The 19,172-nt window shown below is 40.5% G+C and overlaps 3 protein-coding genes across 4 annotated transcripts; 1 reads left to right on the top strand and 2 right to left on the bottom strand.

Moving 5' to 3' along the window:
* Positions 1-146: 146 nt before the first annotated feature.
* Positions 147-4,311, bottom strand: tdh2 (L-threonine dehydrogenase 2). The gene is made up of 9 exons (XM_007574368.2): positions 4,221-4,311; positions 3,929-4,135; positions 3,301-3,343; positions 3,155-3,225; positions 2,913-3,062; positions 2,662-2,834; positions 1,704-1,794; positions 1,339-1,608; positions 147-828 (listed from the first exon to the last, which is right to left on the bottom strand). Exons 2-9 carry the CDS (start codon positions 4,119-4,121, stop codon positions 683-685), a joined length of 1,137 nt encoding a protein of 378 aa, XP_007574430.1. The 5' UTR covers positions 4,122-4,135; positions 4,221-4,311; the 3' UTR covers positions 147-682.
* Positions 4,312-5,633: 1,322 nt separating this feature from the next.
* On the bottom strand, positions 5,634-12,067 carry LOC103153425 (myotubularin-related protein 9-like). Of its 2 annotated transcripts, XM_007574348.2 has the most exons (11): positions 11,460-12,067; positions 11,095-11,151; positions 10,640-10,748; positions 10,403-10,528; positions 9,398-9,571; positions 8,397-8,614; positions 8,152-8,313; positions 7,605-7,746; positions 6,255-6,475; positions 6,012-6,163; positions 5,634-5,922 (listed from the first exon to the last, which is right to left on the bottom strand). In XM_007574348.2, the coding sequence occupies exons 1-11, from the start codon at positions 11,642-11,644 to the stop codon at positions 5,822-5,824; spliced, it is 1,647 nt and encodes a 548-aa protein (XP_007574410.1). In that variant the 5' UTR covers positions 11,645-12,067; the 3' UTR covers positions 5,634-5,821. The 2 variants fall into 2 exon arrangements, with proteins under 2 accessions (XP_007574410.1, XP_007574417.1); XM_007574355.2 differs by lacking the exon at positions 11,095-11,151 and having other exon boundaries at positions 11,460-12,066.
* Positions 12,068-15,072: 3,005 nt separating this feature from the next.
* Positions 15,073-18,836, top strand: fam167b (family with sequence similarity 167 member B). Its single transcript, XM_007574335.2, has 2 exons — positions 15,073-15,471; positions 16,114-18,836. Exons 1-2 carry the CDS (start codon positions 15,172-15,174, stop codon positions 16,375-16,377), a joined length of 564 nt encoding a protein of 187 aa, XP_007574397.1. The 5' UTR covers positions 15,073-15,171; the 3' UTR covers positions 16,378-18,836.
* Positions 18,837-19,172: the final 336 nt, after the last annotated feature.

The raw sequence follows: 19,172 nt of genomic DNA, 5'->3' as shown, positions 1-19,172 counted from the left end.
TTTTGTTTTATCCGTCCATGCTATATGGTAACTGTTCAGCGTACACCACATTTCCATGCACTATTCTCCAAAGTGATTAAAGGTTGATGATGGTCATTCAAACACAACTCTGGCAAAAAATCAAATAAATAAATAATGACCTCCTGTCAGATTCTACATCAAGTAGCTTTATTTTTGATATCATAAGAGTGTTTTAAAGGCAGCCAGAATGAACAATGTGGTAAGCAGTCCAGAGTTAGGTGAGTGGCCATACCAGAATATTCTGGCAAACAACAGTTTTGTAACTCTAAAGGTTGCCTCTGGTCTATTGTAAAAAAGATATATATATTGAAATAGAATATTGTGTTGTTGCATGCAGGAAACATAACATTTAGAGATTTCTGTTCCTTAAAAATAACAATGTGTGTGGTTTTTTTTTCCTTTCTGTTATTTATGGCAACTTTCTGATGTGTAAAGTGATGCTTATGACAAGACAAAAAACAAATGTGAAAAAGCTTCAACAGTGTATGATTCCCTGAAGTAGACTGAGCAAGTTTCACTATTAACTAAAAGGTTCTGACTAAAAGAGTTCACTGATGCTTTGTTGCTTTATCAACAACTTGTAAAAGAAAGTTGTTGATAAATGCAGGTTGAAAAAGCCGGTGGTGAAGCATTTGTCTATCAGCTGCCAAAAAAGGAACTGCTAGCTGACAGGAAATCCCTCTCTGGTCCTCTTGTCTCTGACGCAGCGCAGCATGTCTTCCACCAGCTCCTCGAGCCCGAAGGCTGGTGCCCAACCCCAATCCCTCCTGGCGTTGGAGTCGTCAAATCTCACAGGCCAGCTGTCAGCTGCAAAAGTTACACAAAATGATTTCATCAGCAAGAATATGTTAGCAGTAGGAGTTCACTCTTTAACTTCACAGAGCTTGGGAGACGGTGTAAATAAAATTAAGTGCTATCCAGGACTGAAAAACCTGTTGGTTCAGAAACCGTCACACTAGTTAACACATCACCTGGAATGCCATAAATAATTTAACCTTCTTGCTTTGTTTCTCTTATCTCATAGCAGATTGTGTATAATGGAGCTGTTGATGCCATTAACTTTGTGCACCTTCCAGCATTTGGCATTGTGGTTCTGTTGGAGTGTCCTTTGTATGTTTCCTCAGGATTAGGATCTGCTAATGCCTGGAAATGGCATTTGTTGTGACATGTGTTGTGATTCATTTAACATAACTTGTCAAAAATAAATTAAATCAACACATCAATGAGTTACACAAATTACTTTTTGTATGCAATATAAATACAGAACTGCTTTTCTATGTTACATTATGTTTGCATAGCAGTAAAAAGAAATCATACCAATTGTTTGGCGCACTGAGTCTGGATTGTAGGTGACTTTAAGGTGTGGGAGATGCTTGCGAATTTCTTGGGCCAACTCCTCCGGTGTGAAGCTCATGGCGGCTATGTTGTAAGTGCGCAGAGACAGCTGGCACTCTGGAGTTTGCATAAACTCTACCGTGGCGCGGTGGCAGTCAGAGATATGCATCATGGGAAGACGGGTGTCAGGTCGCAAGTAGCACTCATGGTGACCTGTGCTGAGAGCGTCGTGGAAGATCTGAACTGCGTAGTCTGTAATAACATAAGCCCAAAGGTTTTAGTCAACCACATCTAGCTTATCGCCATGGAACTGCGCTGAATACGACTTCTTGTGAGGTGAGTAATACCTGTTGTTCCTCCACCAGGAGGAGTGTTGACTGATATTACACCAGGGTAACGCAGGCAGCGAAAGTCCAAGCCATATTTATGATGGAGATACTAGAGAAAAATAATGTGTTAGTGGGTTTTTACCATTAGCGGGTTGTACAAGTATTCAGACATCTGCGTCCTGAAATTAGAACGTTTCCACCTTTTGTTGCAATATAGCCAAAAACTCCAATCTCACTGGAATCTTAAGTGATAGATCAACAAAAAGTAGTGCATAAGAAAATGATATATACATTTGCAATGTAAAAAAAAATTGTAAACCATCCTGTTACCTAAAACATTTTGAAAAGTGCGGCATGCATTTGTATTCTGCCTTCTTGTATCAATACCTTGTAGAACCACTCCATTCTGCAATTGCAGTTGTAAATCTTTAGAGATTTCTGCCTACCAGTTTCATCTAGAAACTAAAATTTTTGCACAACACTTTCCATTTATAGATGATGGACTAAACAGAGCTCTATGAGATATCTGAAGCTTTAGATACTGTTTAATAATCTAACCTTGCTCACAACAACCTCATCCTCTCTTCTGTCAGCTGAGTTCGTTGATCTTCATGATACTGTTTGTTCACTAAGCCTTCACAAATGGTTATATCCATACTGATATTAAATTACATACCTTATTTAAGAGGTAACTAAAGGCAATTGGTTGCACACTCAATTTTATTTGGGGGTCTCAAAATAAAGTGGGCTGAATACAAATGCACAGCACCTGTTTAAAATTTTTATTCGCAAAAGTCTTTTACACTATTACATCATTTTCTTTCCATGTCATGGTGATGCATTACTTTTTGTTGGTGTTTCACAGAAACAGCAACGTGACAAAATGTGAAAAAGTTGTATCAGCATAAATGCTTACGTAAGACTCTGTATTTCCTCACTATGAGGTTCAATCTATGCCTGTGTTTTTAAACCTTACCTCCCCCATCAGTTCGCCATGCACTTTAGAGACACCGTAGATGGTTCTAGGACGCTGTACACAAAGGTCAGGGGCGGGGTCACGGGGAGAAGAAGGACCGAATGCCCCAATGGTACTGGGGACGAAGAGGCGAAGGCAGTTCTCCAGGGCCAAATCCAGAACGTTGTGTAGACCTGGAAGTGGCAACAGAAACTCAGAGAGGGGTAGCTTAAAACCTGGACAGACGGAAAACCGCGGACATCAAAACCGACCTGTGATGTTAATCTTTCGTGCTAACGCTACGTTAGCCTCACCCACAGCGCTAAGCAAAGCGCTGTAGTGAACCAGCCAAGTAATGCGGTTATTTATGATCAGTTCTCTGAGGTGCTTGTAGTCCAGCACATCGGCATACACAAATGGCCCTACAAAAATAATCAGAAAGTGGAAACTAAGAAACAAGTCAAGGATAAAAACACATCAGAAAAAGGGGAAAACTGAATTACTTTTTCCTTACCACTGGTGTAAACATGAGCCGGGGGCTTCTTGATGTCAGACAAGATCACACTCTCCGGCCCATACTGGTTCCTGGATATTAATACACTCCTTGTGAAATTTCAAACATTTTAATTTTGAGATACAAAACGTTTGTGGAGAACTTACCTAAGCATTTGAGCAAGCCCCACTCCCAATTGCCCCAAACCACCTGCACAGAGATATTTGTATATTTTACCTCTTCAAGAAAACAATAACAAACATATAGAGACATTGGTACATCGATGATCAACTGGCTGTAAATGCATTTAGAAGACACACAAGAACCGATGGCAAAAAAAGGGTTTTGTTTGTCCCAAGGCTTTGTTACAGAACAAAAAGTCACCCAAGCCTATTATTCTCCTCCCTTTCATCTCACAAACACTGTCTGTTTCCACTCTTTTGTGATGAGTCAAAACAGGGTCCTGCTGCAAGCGCAGAATGAAAACAAAGTCCACATGTCTCTCGTGTTCTGCTTTTGACAACAATCACTCAACAACACCAGCCCTTCATCCTTAAACCACCACAATTCTTCACGTGACTGCTCGAATTTGCTTAGAAAAGATCCGGGGAATTCTTCCTTTTACTTCGCTCGCTAGCTGCTCATCAGCACAGCTCTCTGGTCTCACTGTAACAACTCATGTCCAACGACAGAGGACAGTGGAATGGTGTGCAAAACATATTTAAATTCAGAGATGTTCAATGTCCACCAGATATAAGTAATTGTGAGCAAATGAAGGCTGGAAATCGTCTTCACCTGTGATGAGCACACGCGGGTTTTCCTGAGGTGCATCAGCATTGCAGGACTCCTGACTGTTCCACCTAGTCATCTTTCTGGGCAGAGAGCTGAAGCTGCGACTGGGTCGACTCTGCGCCCTGCTGAGGCAGCCTCGGCACAGGAGGCCCAGCAACCCAGTGGTGGGCATACACACCTGAAGGCCAGGCTGCATGTTCAGTACCAGTCCTTAGGAAGGTTAAAATACCAAATTCATTACTGTGATGATCATAGTTAAGTTACTTACACATCAGAAACAGAAGACAGAAATTACCTTTACGCAGATAAACTCAGAAATCCCCGACAGGTGACTTTTGGTTTCAAAATCAGCTGATGCAACTCGGTAAATCCACAACAGCTCCTCACGACAAAACTAGAAATCGAAAGATTGCAAGACTGCATTTGTGTGTTCTAGAATATCGGTTTTAAATCTCCTAGTAACCACTGGGTAAGCGTGCAGGTGAGGGGAGACATGCTGGGCGATGTGGTTCTGGTCCACCTTTGTGTAATCACAGCGGCCTGTGCCTCCCGACTGCACAGGACTACAGTCTCCAGCCTGCAAAGCTCCGTGTGGACAAACATGCTGACTTGCTGCGCACAGGGATTTGCATTGTGAAGACTGTTTAGCTGAGCTTAACAGGACTGCGAGGTGTGTCTCTCATATATCCTTCTACTATATAATGTGTGTGGTTATATATCCTTTTTATGAATGAACTGTGATAACCTCACTTACGTTTCTCTCCCTATTTTTTTTATTTGTCTTTTGGGATAATAAAAGTGGAATACATGTATTGTTATTTGTTATGCATGTTTCCAACTGGCTCTTCATGTCCACCTAAGTTCATAACATGAATTTAGAAAACTTTTATTAAGGCGTAGAAGAACTCTAAAATAATACAAATCACCACATTTCTTACATTCCACTGTTGTTACTTTTAATTCAGCTTTAATTCACTTCTAGGTTGTTATTTTACAGTCTGACATGTGGCATTAATTTCAATGTTACTGAGCATTTAGGTCATATAAATAAAACATATTTATATATATATATATAAACATGTTTAGTACCATGATTAAGTTGGCACTAAACATGTTCTGCTAATTGTTGCAGAACACTGCTAATGTCTATTCAAGACCATTATTGTCACAACAATTGCTAAAGTTTTGCGTGCAATATTGCCAGCAATGGATAACATGCACTTTAACATGAAGATGATTAATTAAAATCTAATCCCAACATAGGGTCAAAACCTAACAATTAATATTTACTCATTTGTTGTTAATTTGTGTTACATATATGTTTAGTCATAAACCCACACAGGCTCACCAGTCGATGCCAGAGTACGGAACAGCATGCTAGAGTCCAATTAAATTGTTTATATGCAAATTTACCATCACCCCCACATATACACATGGAAATAGCTGTTCACTCTGAGGACCACAAGGCATGAAGGAAATATTGTAATGTAATAACTATATTTTGTAGTAGTTAAGCTGGTCATGAGCTGCTATTAAAAGGAAAACACTCAAATCTCATGTCTTAAAATACTAAAAACCCATTACGTGAAGATTTGATGAAAGTTTAATAAATATATTTGCTCTTACATTGTACTAAGGCAGGTATTAATAATTACCAGATGCTTTAATCCAATACTGTCTCATAATAATCAGTATTAATGATCTGTAATTTTTTAAAATAAAATTCTAAGAAAAAAAAATAAATACAAAAATGACGACAACACTCAATTCTTATAAAAAAAGGATCAACATTTATGAAGGCGAAAAAAAGCCCAGTACATTTAAACATGGAAAACATTAAAATATGCCTCTGTGAAATAATTTTCTCTTTCAAATCCTAATTTCTTTGCAGGGGTGTCACCTCTGTGTCACCCTGTGCCACTCAATGACCATGCTCCTTATTTCCTCCTGAACTGCCTCAAGATGTCGCGCCTGCTGCGTCCACCTCAGGAAAAAGCCTGGGGGTCAAATCAAAGCATCACCATCATGTAATACGTACCAGAATCCGTAATACTAAAGTGGTATGATTAATCGGACTTCAGCTCACCTCTCCAGAGCTGCAGGGACTGTGGGTGAACTGAGGGCCAGATTGCCAGCTCGTTGGGTTCATACAGAGGGTTTGAGTAGTAATCCCGCTCAGGCAGCCTCAGCAGGGCCTGGAACAAACAGTGAGTCCTGTCCTTCACTTCTAGGGCACACCTGAAAGTGATTGTTAGTTTCAATGAGAAACACTGATGAGCTCTGCATTGCAACCTGTGTCGAGTGAAAAACCCGCCGGTGTCGAACTGACCTTTCCTGGTCATTGTTGCACAGAAACGTGCCGTAGTCTGAAGCGTAGACTTCATTTGCCAGTCTGAGGAGCAGCGCCTCAGAGAAACCCAGCGCCAGGGGGAACTGACGCCACAGCTGCCAAACGCAGTCCAGCAGCAGCAGGAAGATTGGAGACTCCTGCTGGAGGCGAGCGTGGGAGTAGGCTGAATGGGCACACCGCTGCTGGAACGGATGTCCTGCCTGCAGGATGGGCCACGCACTCAATTGAACAGGAAAACATGGTGTCTTGCAAAAACCAGAAATTTCTGCCTCGACGTAAGCTGTGCTACGTAGAGTTCACAGGTTTTTGAGAGAAAATGATTGAACAGACAGCGTCATGAAGTGTAAAGGAACAAAGCAGCTCGAGTCTGAAGCTGACGAAATGTTTCAGTTAGGGTTGGGTCATTAAACGGTGTTCTAAACGTCTCAAGGAGCACTGTTCAATCTATCATCTGCAAATGGAAAAAGCTTCACACAACTTGGCATCGGAAAGCCGTTTTAGACTAGGAAAGGAGATCATTAATCAGAGAAGCCACCAGAGGGCCATAGTAACTCTGGCATATTTACAGCTCAATGGAGAGAATCATTTGACAGGATAACTGTTAGTTTTACACTTCAGAAATCTGGCGTAACAGTGGAAGAGTGGCAAGAAGACAGTTATTGTTGAGAGAAAGCCATAAGAAGTTATAGGCCATATTAGTGAGTCGGCAAATATATCAAAGAAGGTGCTCTGATCAGACAGGACTACAATTTAACTTTAAGTACACCATGTAAAATACTGTATGCCAGAAAACAATATTCCAATATACCACAGCAATACATGGGGGTGGCAGCGTAATGCAGAGGGAATGCTTTTCTTCACCAGGTACAAGAATGTTTATCATGGTTTGAGTAGAAATAAAAACTTGCAGAGATCCCCCACCCCCACATGACTTGTAGGTGGAACTGCAATTAAACCACTTCTGCAAAGTTTTACATTGAGACAATAGGTTGGGGATGAAATGCAACAATTAAAAAAAAAAAAAAACAAGAATAACTTTCTTCCCACTTCACAATTTTGTACTAGTTGGTAAAATCTCAACAATAGTAATGGGAGATGGTTTTTTTTGGTTGTAACTCAACAAAATGTGAAAAATCTCATAGAGTGTGAAAAGTTTTGCAAGGCGCTATCTTGTTTCCAATTTTAGTTGGGGGTTATTTTCGTGAACTATTATATTTTCACAAAAATGTGACCCACTAAAAACGCTTCACTTCACTGGAAAAATAAAAAATAAATAAGGAAACAATGATCTGAACCCCATTTCTTCTCTCATACAGACTGTAGCCCCACCTGCAGCCACTCCCTGTCCAGGAGAGCCAGGAAACCCTCCAGCGTGCGGCAGGTCGGGTCCATGATGAGTTGGGCCAGAGTGCAGATGAGCAAAGTGCAGTCTGTACCTTCATAGCCATGGACCAGCGCTGAATGACCGTCCCTGAACAAAAACAATACAGTCTATTAAAAAGAGTCATATGCATTCATTCCTTAATGTAGCATGTTTTGGAAGTTTGGGTACAAGACACATATATTCTTTCTTCATTATATTTTTTTTTCCCCCAAATCTTTGTGTGATTTGGCTCCTTTAGTGCTTTTATTTTTAATAATATCTGCTAATAGAAATTACAAATTTTATGTTTCTTTAGTACTTGAGCAATAAAAAAAAGATTTGAAGTTTCATCTTTTTATATTTATTCTGCTTTTTATCGTTGCCCAGTTGCCATGCTTGTTTACTCTACTAAATGCTTATTAAACTGAAGTTTATTAAGTTGTTATTATGCAAATTTATGTGCCCACCCGGTGTAATCTCGTCACGGAAATGTACTGTGGGTGTTGCTCTTACCTCTCCACACACTCTACCAGCAGGCCAGCTGCGGACAGAGCAGTCTGGACGTGAGACAGCCATTTTGAATTCTCCAGCTTACTGAGCCAGCGGTCCACGTTGTGGGACTCATCTCCGCAGGCTTCCACCAGTTTAATCAGGCTTTCCTGCAGAGCCTTACCCCTGAACACACAGAAGCAAAGAAGACTGAGAAGCTAACTCTGGGAGAAATATCTGCAAAGTTACTAACATACTAACACACAAACCTTTCCATCTGTTTGTGAAGCCTCTTCCAGCGGCTGTAGCATGATTTGGACTCAAAGCCGCCGCCTGTCATCCGGGCCTGCTGAACCTGCTGACTTGAACGGGTGTCAATAATGAAACCTTTATCTGAGTCCTCAATCACAACCTGAAGGAGGAGTTCGTCTTCCTTGCAGCGTTTCTTGTTGGCACCCGTCAGCGGCTGGCTGCTGCGCATGATCACCTGAGTGAATACAGAACGCAGGTTAGAAATAAAACGGTGCTTGTACAGTGTTCATACTCCGTGAACCTTTCCACCTTTTGACAGGTTACAATCCCAAATTTTACTTTGTTTTATTGGGATTTTGTGTGATAGTTTTCATACTTGCTATTTCCAGATAAAAATCTGAAAAGTGGGACTTGGTTTTGTCTAACCCCCTCCGAGTTGGACACTGTGTCTACTAGACACAGTGTAATTGGAAAACCTTACATCAGGTCTTCCCTATCTCCTCTATAAAACACAATGACGTTCTTCTTGCCAATTTTCATAAAGAACATATTTATCTACTCACCTAACAGTTGTCTTTTAGTTTACTTGGATGGTCATGCCTTGGTATGTTAGTAAATTTTCCATACTATTCCCATTTTTTGGATCCTGATTTGAACAGTGATCCGTGGGAGGTTGAAACTTTAGGCTAATATTTCACAAACTAAAACCTCTCCACACATTTCTCCCTGTGACCTGTCTATTGTGTTCCTTGGTTTTCATGATTTTGCTCTCTAACACCCCTCTCAGGCCTCTGCAGAACAGTTGGAATTATACTAAGATGAATCCGAACGTACACCGAGCATTTCTAATTGTTGTTATATAACAATATATGGTTTTCTTTCCGCTCCACAATCGTGAATTACACTGTCTGTCACATGAAACCTTAATAAAATAAATTGAAGTTTGTCCTTTAAATGGAAGAAAATTGTAAGAAAGTTCAAGAGGGTCGGATAATCTCAAAAGCACGATCCCCTTTACCATGCCATTCTTTCGATGATAGTAGCACAGGACAGGGAAGCGGCCACCCTGCCTAAATTTGGCCACTTTCTTCAGCGTTTCATCATCGATGCTGTTTGGAACAATGACTACCGGAGGGTAGGAAGGGCACACAGAGTAGGTTTTGTTCACGCTGCTCAACCTCCATTTCTTATGCTGAAGATAAAGAAAGATGACATAGTATATGGTCAGAAAGTGCTGAATAAACCGTAAATCTGCTAGAATGCCTAGAAGGGCAGCTCAAGACCATCTTCAATTAAATTATGCTACAGGAAGTTTGAACAGAAAAAGACTGTTGCTCAATATAGTAAGTTATCATGTCACATCTAACAACTCAATGACGGAAAAGCTTGACAAATTAATCTAGAGGCTATCTTGGACAAAGTAGCACATTGAAAAACACTGCATTTCATTGAGAGGCCTTATAAAAAAACTTTAACAAAAGTCAGTCAGAATGTGGTTAAACAATATATATGGTCTTTAACATGCCCAAGATATATAGATAACAGTAAATTTGACTATTTGGAATGTGTTGCAGAAAGGCTTCAAACAATGAACAGAAAAAAAAAAACAAGAATAAAATGAAAACGAAATGCCTTGACATGCAAATTCCAGTAAGTTCCTCCCAGTAACCAGGCCACCCTGACACATACATTCCACCTATTTGAAGAATCCTGTGCTCATTAAACACTTCCAACAATTAAAATTATTACCCAACCCTTCGTCATGGCGACATGCTATTCCCAAAGAAAGACATGAACTCAAGCTGTGTGTTTGCACATTCTGACGTTAGGGGAAAACAAATGACAGCTAAGCAACAGGGATATCCTGAAAAGTGACCTTTACGTCCACCCTCCCTGGCATTTTCCTGTCATATGCCTGCTGGATCGTTGTTGAAAAAAACATGGTTACTTTTTACAGCTTTTGTGTCATGCTTTATTACTTAACTTTTGTTAGGCAAATATAAAGAGCTTTATAGTTTCTTACAAGTTCCTTAATTTGAGTGTAGTGTTTTTCAGGGGTCGAGAGACCCCACTGCTCCCGCAGGCTAAGGTCATTGGGCCTGTAAAAGAAAGGATACATCTCCGACACATTGTCCAGACAGGACAGGGTCTGCAGGAAAAAAAGAAAGATGGCTGCTAAATGTTGTAATCCAAGAATGTAACAATTCAGGGCAAAATATACTGATCCTTTGCTTTTGTTAAGGCATTACTGTAAAAATACCTCAATCGAGTGTGCAATGTTGAGGCACTGCTCCATGCCTGGGATGTCCAGCTGAAGCACGCGCAGATCTTTGCACTTGATGGTGATTGTCCCAGAGGATCCAGGCGTCCTGTGCATGTAAATGTAAGTACACACATGTTACTTCTAAAAGCTTTGGTGGATGCTTTTGCTTCCACGAATGCAAGGATTCCTTGCCCGACTTGCAGCAGAAGAGGAAACAACAATGGTTGTTCTGAAGGTGTGCTTCTCTTAGTCAGTGAACCATAATAGTTTCAAGTGGTTTCAGAAATACTTTCACAAGGCATTGAAATTAAGCTTCAGCAGGAGGCACAGGGGACAGTGAAGCATGTGGCCAGCAGCAAGTTGCATAGAGAGGCTGCAATTTTGTTAGGAAATTTCCTTTCTCAGCAGAGGCAGAACACAGCAGGCACATGGCAACACCAACAATTTCCAACCTGTCACTGTGGGCTGCTTTTGAGAGGAAGCCGGAATAGCCCAAAAGGTTTTCCACACTGGTTGGACAGATTTAAGGAAGCGAATTAGACATAGTGGGATCAAATGACAGAGTTATGTTTAGTTCATTTATCAGCTTGGCAGTGCAAAAGTCAGTAACTCTGAATGCCACTCCAAGTCGATGGCAAAGTGATCAGTTGGTATATTAGAGGGATTTAACAGTCTGATTCAAGTTGCAAGGAATGAAGAATAGATGAAACCAACATGCTCGTTTCAAGTCCTTATTCTAATAAGTCAAGTAGGTGATGAGAAATTGTGTCTTTAATCAGTAAAGTTTCGCTGGTCTGGACGCTTTCCTCAATCTCACCTTTTCTCAATGGCATCGATATTCCGGAGCAGAAGCAGAATCTGCCTGGAGCTTCCCTCCTCCCTGTCCGAGAATAGCAGGTGGTGACCGGTGATGCACAGGGTCCCTCTGCTCGGTGGGTGCAGCGGCTGACGGAGCACAACATCCTCCAAGTTGGCCGTCTTGATGTGGTCAGAAAACTCCATCAGCCGACTCAGACTTCAGAAAAACCCTCACAGAAACGAACTTTTCTTCTTTCTACCCCCCGCACTTCACTTCAAATCACCTACTCGCCTCTGTTTAAGAAAATGAAAGCAAACTTCCTCTTCTGTACTCAGAGCCAGCTGGGCTGTCTTGCAGTTGCGCTGCTGGTTTGACGATAAGACGTCTAAAAATAGAAGAAACTTCATATTTGCCTGAACATAGCTGAACCAAATGCGGGTTCACCTTTTACTGTAACTACTTGTTAAGCTGGTGTCTAGTGTGGAAATGGAAAATGAGTTACTTGAGGCAACAAAAGACGGAAGTGCGTGTTTCCTGAGACAAAAAAGCGACCCAGTATGATGTGACATTTAAGTTAAGTTCAGTTCAGTTTCGAACTGAGAGGCAGCTGAGGTGCGAATGCAATACATTTAACGGCCACCATGTGGCACCACAAGGCAACAAAAGTTAGCTGTAGGCCAGGGTTTTGCAACGTGAACCAGAGGCAATTTTGCCCTCAGTCAAACAAAACTTTAGAGCAAATGTTACACGGTCATAAAAAAAATAATAAGACAATTGTTAATACATATTGACAATAGGAAATTTGTAAAGCACTTTTTTTCTATTTTTAGTGTCTCCTCTAGAAACTATAAATAAACTAAAAATAGAGAAAAACATCAATCTTTTCATTCAAAATTAGGATGTATTCATTTTATTACATGGAATGTTATTTGTGGAAAACTATGAAATTCACCTCAGTTATTCCATGATAGAAAATCTGAATCACTGTTAAAAAAGTATTTATTAAATCTATTTAAAAAAAATAGATAGTTCTTTGTCAGTTTTAGCCAAACATATTAGGAGCCATTGTGGTAGGTCCAAGGAGCCACTTATGTCTCTGGATCCACAGATTACAGATCTTTGCTTTTGGTCAAGAGTTTAAGACTTTTACAATGATTAGATTAGTTTAGAGGATTAGAGTGATTTTGCTCTAGCTTTTCTAAATACAGCTTGTCTGTACCTGCAAAAGCCACAAAACATCATTTTATTTTCCCTGGTTCCCTGGGACGTGCTTTCTTTTAAAGATTTCAGACATAATGTCTGTCAATTGCTATATATTTCCCCCATTGTGAACACAATTGCCAATATTTTCATCTATCATAACAAATACAAGATATTTTTTTGAGTTTCAAAATGTTTGGTGTAGTGTTAAACAGAAGAACCCCAATAGTGTTTTTTTCACCTATCACATATGTGCAAATTCGACTCTTGAAGCATATGAATGGATGGATGGATTTCTATTTTTTGTGCAAAGTCAATTAAAATTGGTTTTTGTCTCATCCTACACATGCAAATAAGTTGATTTAAAGTAAGAAAATAACTTCCCCATATATGAAAAAATAAATAAAGAATTATTGAAAGGACCCAAAGGAATGAAAACAAATGTAAAATACAATGGTAAATGCTGAGGTTACGCGCATGACTCTATTTAGTTTTACAGACATAGGACAGATTTAGAAGTGGAAAATTTTAACTAATATCCCAAATACACAATCCAGCCTTATTTTATGCTATTTTGCAAAAAAAACACCACTACACATGTGATGTATTTCATTACTATACAATAAGCTCTAAAATATGATAATAATAATAAAAAAAACACAAGACTGGTATTTTATTTCATCCTTTCATAAACAAATAAAACAACACATTTCTTGTTATAACAGATGCAGCTATATAAATGGCCTCCAGGTGTCTCACCATCTGAAGATGTGCCACACAATTTTTAGTCAACCAACTATATAAATCCTGAGAGTTTCACGTGCAAACACAAATATCTTAGCCCTAAATCCGTTTGGGAAGTCGAGATAAATAAAAAAAAAAAAATACAACTTTGATTAGCTTTAGTAAGATTTATTATATGAATAATAGGGTGGAATCTTGGCTGGTTGAAATGACTACTTATAACTTATTGTAAAACCTTTTCCCATGAAGATTAATTATTACAATGCGTTACATTATATTACAATGCTAATGATGCATGGGAATGTGGTTAGTCATCTGTTTGCCTCAGCTTTTTTTTGTCTGCAAAGAAAATAAAAGGTAATGTTTTGTTTTGTTCATCATTTGCTGGGACCTTGATGTTAGAGGTTTCTGCTTGAGGTCGGGAGAGACTGGAATACTAGAGTAACTATTTCTTTCCTGATGCTACAGAAAGATCAGTTAGTCCATGCTAAGATCCATTTACCTTTTACCTTACAGATCATCACTGATTTAGATCTTCTGATAGCTAAAGTGCTTGGTCTTCTCCTGGTGCTCTCTTAAAAACCCTTTTTTCTTTCATGCCATACAAGTCTTCATTGTGTTGGTGTATCCCATAAAATCTTATGTAAGATGTGAGGTTTGTGGTTATTACTTGACAATATTTGAAAAGTACATGCCATTTTACATTCATTGGCCTTTTATTGGACGCACCCTTTCAATTGGCTTGTTAACACAATGAGCCAGTCACATGACAGCAACTGAGTAGGTTCAGTCTTCTGGAGATAAGCTACTAAAGTTCAAACCAAAGACCAAGATGTGGAGGAGAGGGGAGTGACTCTGAATGTGACACAGTATTTGTGTTTCATAAATTGACAGTCTACTGAGATTTTCATCCATCTCTCAACTATCACTCTAGACTTGTCAGAAAAATAGGAAATGAACCCCCCTAATTTATATCTGTGGACAGGAAGAAGAGGGGGGCCTGGTTTGAGATGATGAAGAGGCAACAGCAGCTCAAATGAACACATGTTGTAACTAAGGTATGCAGAATATAATCTCGAAATGCACAATTCTTTAAGCAGATGAACTATAGCACCTGAAAACCACATCGGGCGCAACGCCTGTTAGTTCAGAACAGGAAACTGAATTCACAGTTTCTACAAGCTCACTAAAATTAAACAATTACAGGGTGCAAGATTTAACCCTGACCCGATTCTGCATGAACAACGCATATGCAGGGATCTGACAAACTGTTCGGACTGGTGGTGCCGCTATGTTATGGGTTATATTTTCTTGATGCACTTTGGGCCCTTAGTAAATTTTGAGGGCCCAAAGCATCAAAATACACAGAGACTACTCTACTTTTTTTTTTTTTTTTTTTTTTTTTTTTTTTTTTTTTTTTACATAGTTTTCGTGAGGAACTGTTACTTTTTACACTGACATTTGTGTAAGAATTGGGTTGTGTGTGTGTGTATATAAGATATCTTCGCCATCTTTTTATGCATAGCCTCAGGTAGTCTTGGTTTATCGAAATTAAATTTGTTTTGAAGTTTTTCTTGAACTAAAACTCTCTGCTGAGGTCTTGAGGTCCGACTTCCCCTTTCATAAAACAGCTAATAAATTATCCACCCCTCCCGTCCTCTGCGGGATGGGCGGCCACTGTGTGACTTCTCCCTATAAAGGAGGTATGGACCTGTTGCGCTCTCCGCACCCTCCGGAGAGCCGTTGTCAAACCGAGTTCAGAAAGTTTCGCTTCCCCGTTGCATGAATGGATTTTAAAGAGCTTGGAGCTGATTGCTCGGAGGGAGACACGGAGGATCTGGACAGCGTCAAGGCGCTGACGGAGAAGCTGAAGCTGCAGACGCGCAGACCGTCCTATCTGGAGTGGCAAGAACGGCTGCAGAGTCGCCCTTGGATGGACAGGAGCCCCGCGGACTGTCCGGACCCCGCCGAAGGAGACGTTTCCATGCCCGCAATTTTGAGAAATGACAACTCAGAGCTTGTTGTGCGCAACATATGCGGCTTTGATACCATTGATGATGCGCTGGAGTTTCTGAGAAAAGAGCTGGTGAGTTGGGTTTATGTTTAACTAACTTATTGCAACTTGACATGAATGATTTCCAGCTAATTCTCAGCCCTCTAAAACCAAAATCTGATAAAGTCAGGAAAGAGGAGAGAAGCTTCCTGCTTCACTGTAAGGTAGATAATCATCTCCTCGGTGTCTGCATGAATACCTTTCTCATTTCAAGGATAATGAATGATGACATGCTTAAGTCTGTTTAAACAAACACCTTGTGAAACAATATGATGCCTGTTTTCTCACAGCCCTTACCTGGAACCATCCAAATGCAAATAATTTCAGTTTGGCACAAGTGAGCATATGAGTTTTAAATAAGTGATCAAATGTGGAATCTGCTCTCAGTTTTTTTTTTTTTAGCATTATCAAAGGGTACAACTATTTGCAACAATCTGCCAAATATACCAATATTTTTAAGGCATATGAGAAAAAATATTTCAGAATAAAACTAAGTTTATAACTACAGTGATTAGTTTTCACACCCTATCAGAGTTGTTGGTGGTTAATGAATACAAAAAAATACCCCCCTTTTTTAATCAAGAACATTCTACCCTACACTCTGCTACAGAGATAAAACTAGTGATTTCTTACGTCTCACCCCAGTTTCCCACTTTTTTTTCCCTCACTGCCCAGAGGGAGATGCAAGTCCAGGACAACCGACTGGCCCGGCAGCTGATCCGCCTTCGTGGGGAGATCCACCGGCTGAAAGTGGAGCAGGTGTGCCACCGTCACAAGGAGATGCTGGATGATGCCACTTACGAGTTGGAGGAGTGCGAGGAGGAGTCGGACCTACTGTGTGACATCCCCATGAAGGCCGCCTTTGCTCTCTCCACGCCTCTGAAACACCTAGGCCTCACCAAAATGAACATCAACTCCAGACGTTTCTCACTGTGTTGAAAAGGGTCAAATTTTGCCCACACAGAAACAGATGTTCCCGTATCTCTTCTCTGTGTTTGTACAAGGCACGTCACTAGAGTTACTTCCTTTCCAAGGGCGGACTGGTGAGTGGCAGGCAGCAATTGTTGCCAGCAGTGAAAATGAAAATGTCTGCCTTGATTGATTTGTGTCAGGGTATGACATGAATGAGGAAGTATTTATGTACTCACCTGCAGAAAGCATGCACACCTCGACTACTGCCAGAACTCCCTGCTGGTCCGCGTCTGATTCTGCTTTTTTATACCACAGACTTGTCACAGAAACAAAACAAAAAAACCTTTGAATGAATTCACTATATTGCCAAAAGCATTAAGACAAACCTCCAAGTCCTTGATTTCATTTGTTCCAAACACCTCCATGGCCACACCGAGGCAGCCGACTGCATGTGCAAATATTTCTAGAGCAGTCTCAGGATGTCCGTGAAGTCAAGTGTAGTACAGTGATAGAATCCTGCTTGTGCAAAAGTCAATTGTTTGGGGCATCAGAACGAAGTGGGAACAGTTTTGAGGAGACAACGTAAAATCATAAAATCAGACACATAGTGTGTACAAGTTGCCACCTATCTTGAAGTGTCAATCTCTATTTACCTCTAGGCTTTGTGTGCCCTTCAGAGTAGCTCAAGAACAGTGTTTAGATGCTTTCAAGGAATGGGTTTCCGTGGATGAGAACCTCTGTCCAAGTATATAGTAAAACCTTCGGATGTAGTGGTGTAAAGCATGCAGCTGCTGGACTTGAAAATCTCTGCTTGACAGTGGCTAATTTGCTCTGTTGATCATATTTACATGCCTTCCAGCACATTGCTGGGCCCGGGTGTGAAGTCACCACCCAGAGTTGCCGCACTGTCCTCCAGAACCTCCGTAAATCTGAAGTTCAGATCTGCAACACACACATCCAAAAGGCCAGAGCAGAACAGACACCTCAAGAATCCCAGTCAGTTGAAAAGCTGTACATGAAGAGAGGATTCCTTAAACTTTGTGTTTCCTTTTAGGATGCCCTGCAGAATAAATAGGAAGGAACTGATGTGTGTGGGTCTTTATCCAAAGTAACCTAAGTGAAAATTGTTTGTTAAATCTGGACTTGATCCTAGGAGATGGTCTAAGTGGGGAAGATCTTGAAGGTTTCTTTGCCATTGGATGAATTTGGGTTTGCCAGTTGCTAAGAGAATGGTACTTGCTTGCTCTGTGCCATGCATAAATATTGGTGGTGGGGGTATGGTGTGTGGTTGTTCCTCAGGAATGGGGCTGAGGAACAACCACATTCAGTAAACCCCATTAGGTTCATTGAAGGTCCTCTCCATCCTGCAGAATACAAGGACATTTGGATGCTTTCTCATTCCAGCTTCACCGCCCTCCAGAGCAAAAATAAGATCCATGTACATTAGTGAGTTTGGTGTAGAGGTACTTGACTGTCCTGAAAAGAGCCTTGACTTAAACCTGATAGAGCTCATTTGGAAATGAATTAGAGTGAAGACCGAGAAGCAGACCATTGGGAATGACCTCACAAGTGTTCTCTTGAAATAAAGGTCAAATATTTCCATAAACACACTCTTAAACCTTGTGGAAATAGTTTCTAGAGGAGTTGAGGTCGTCAAATCTTACATGCGTGGGGGAACTATTTAAATCGATGTAAACGTCATGGTGAGCATCTGAATACTTTCGGCAACACATTGTATCATGTTATTTAACTGAAACGTGACCCACCAGAGACATTTTTGTTTACTTTCTCAAAGACCCAGGGACCAATTATTGTGACAGAATCTTCAAACAGAAAGGTAAAATATAATTCGTGAAGCAAAAAAGGAATTTGGCCATCAAAGCGGTGAAAGTGAGACTGAAGACAAAAGGTCAAACTTTGTCTGAGCTGGTTGAGGGACGAGGCGCCAACAAGTCGGATCCTTTCAGGCTGTCACATGCTTTAATGAAATCAAAGAGCTCAGAGCCGGTGTGTATTTGTTGGGCCTGGTGGAACTCAGCGAGTTTCTATGCTATACAACGTCCCCTCACACAGCAGCACTCTTTAAGCCTTCATCAGTTTCCACCAGAAAGCAGGAGGTCACCCTCATGATTTGTTTTACACCTCTCCCTCACGGACCAAAAATATCCCTTCAACCTCAGCACGGCTGTGACAAGAGCCAGCAGGCTGTTTTGTTTCCCAGTGACATGTTGAGATGCTGCAGAGCACTGACTGTATAAAGCTGACCAAGTGTTGCTTTTCCCCCCTTGAGCACACACTCCCACCCAAGATGAATGATTTGCTTTATACTTAAGTAACAAATGCGCGACTGATTACTTTTGCTCCTCGTATGTTGATGTATTTTAGTTAAAAGTATAACACTGAGTTCTATGCAGATTTTTGGTTGTTAAGTACTGATGTAAATGTATCTACTATGCATGTGAGTATAAAAGAAAATACCTCGGCTGGATTGCTTTCTTTCTTGCATAAAAGTGTTTAATAATAATAAGAGTAACTTAAATTCCCGGATGGATGGATGGATGGATGGATGGATGGATGGATGGATGGATGGATGGATGGATGGATGGATGGATGGGAATCTAACTGACATATAATGTTTTCCACACTCTATATTATTTTTCCATGCTTATCCTGACCAGGAAAATGCTTATTATTCCAGACTTTCCCAGACTGTAATGAAATCCTGTAAGTGGTATTACATTCCCCCCACTAACATTCAAGTTCACAATAAAGTTTAAACCACCCATCATTTTCAATATTTTACTTGCACTAACCACATTTCC

Source organism: Poecilia formosa, unplaced genomic scaffold (genome assembly GCF_000485575.1).
Source record: "Poecilia formosa unplaced genomic scaffold, Poecilia_formosa-5.1.2 Scaffold8, whole genome shotgun sequence".
NCBI lineage: Eukaryota > Metazoa > Chordata > Actinopteri > Cyprinodontiformes > Poeciliidae > Poecilia > Poecilia formosa.
The sequence above is the reverse complement of the archived record's forward strand: the minus strand, read 5'-3'. Positions and strand labels throughout refer to the sequence as shown.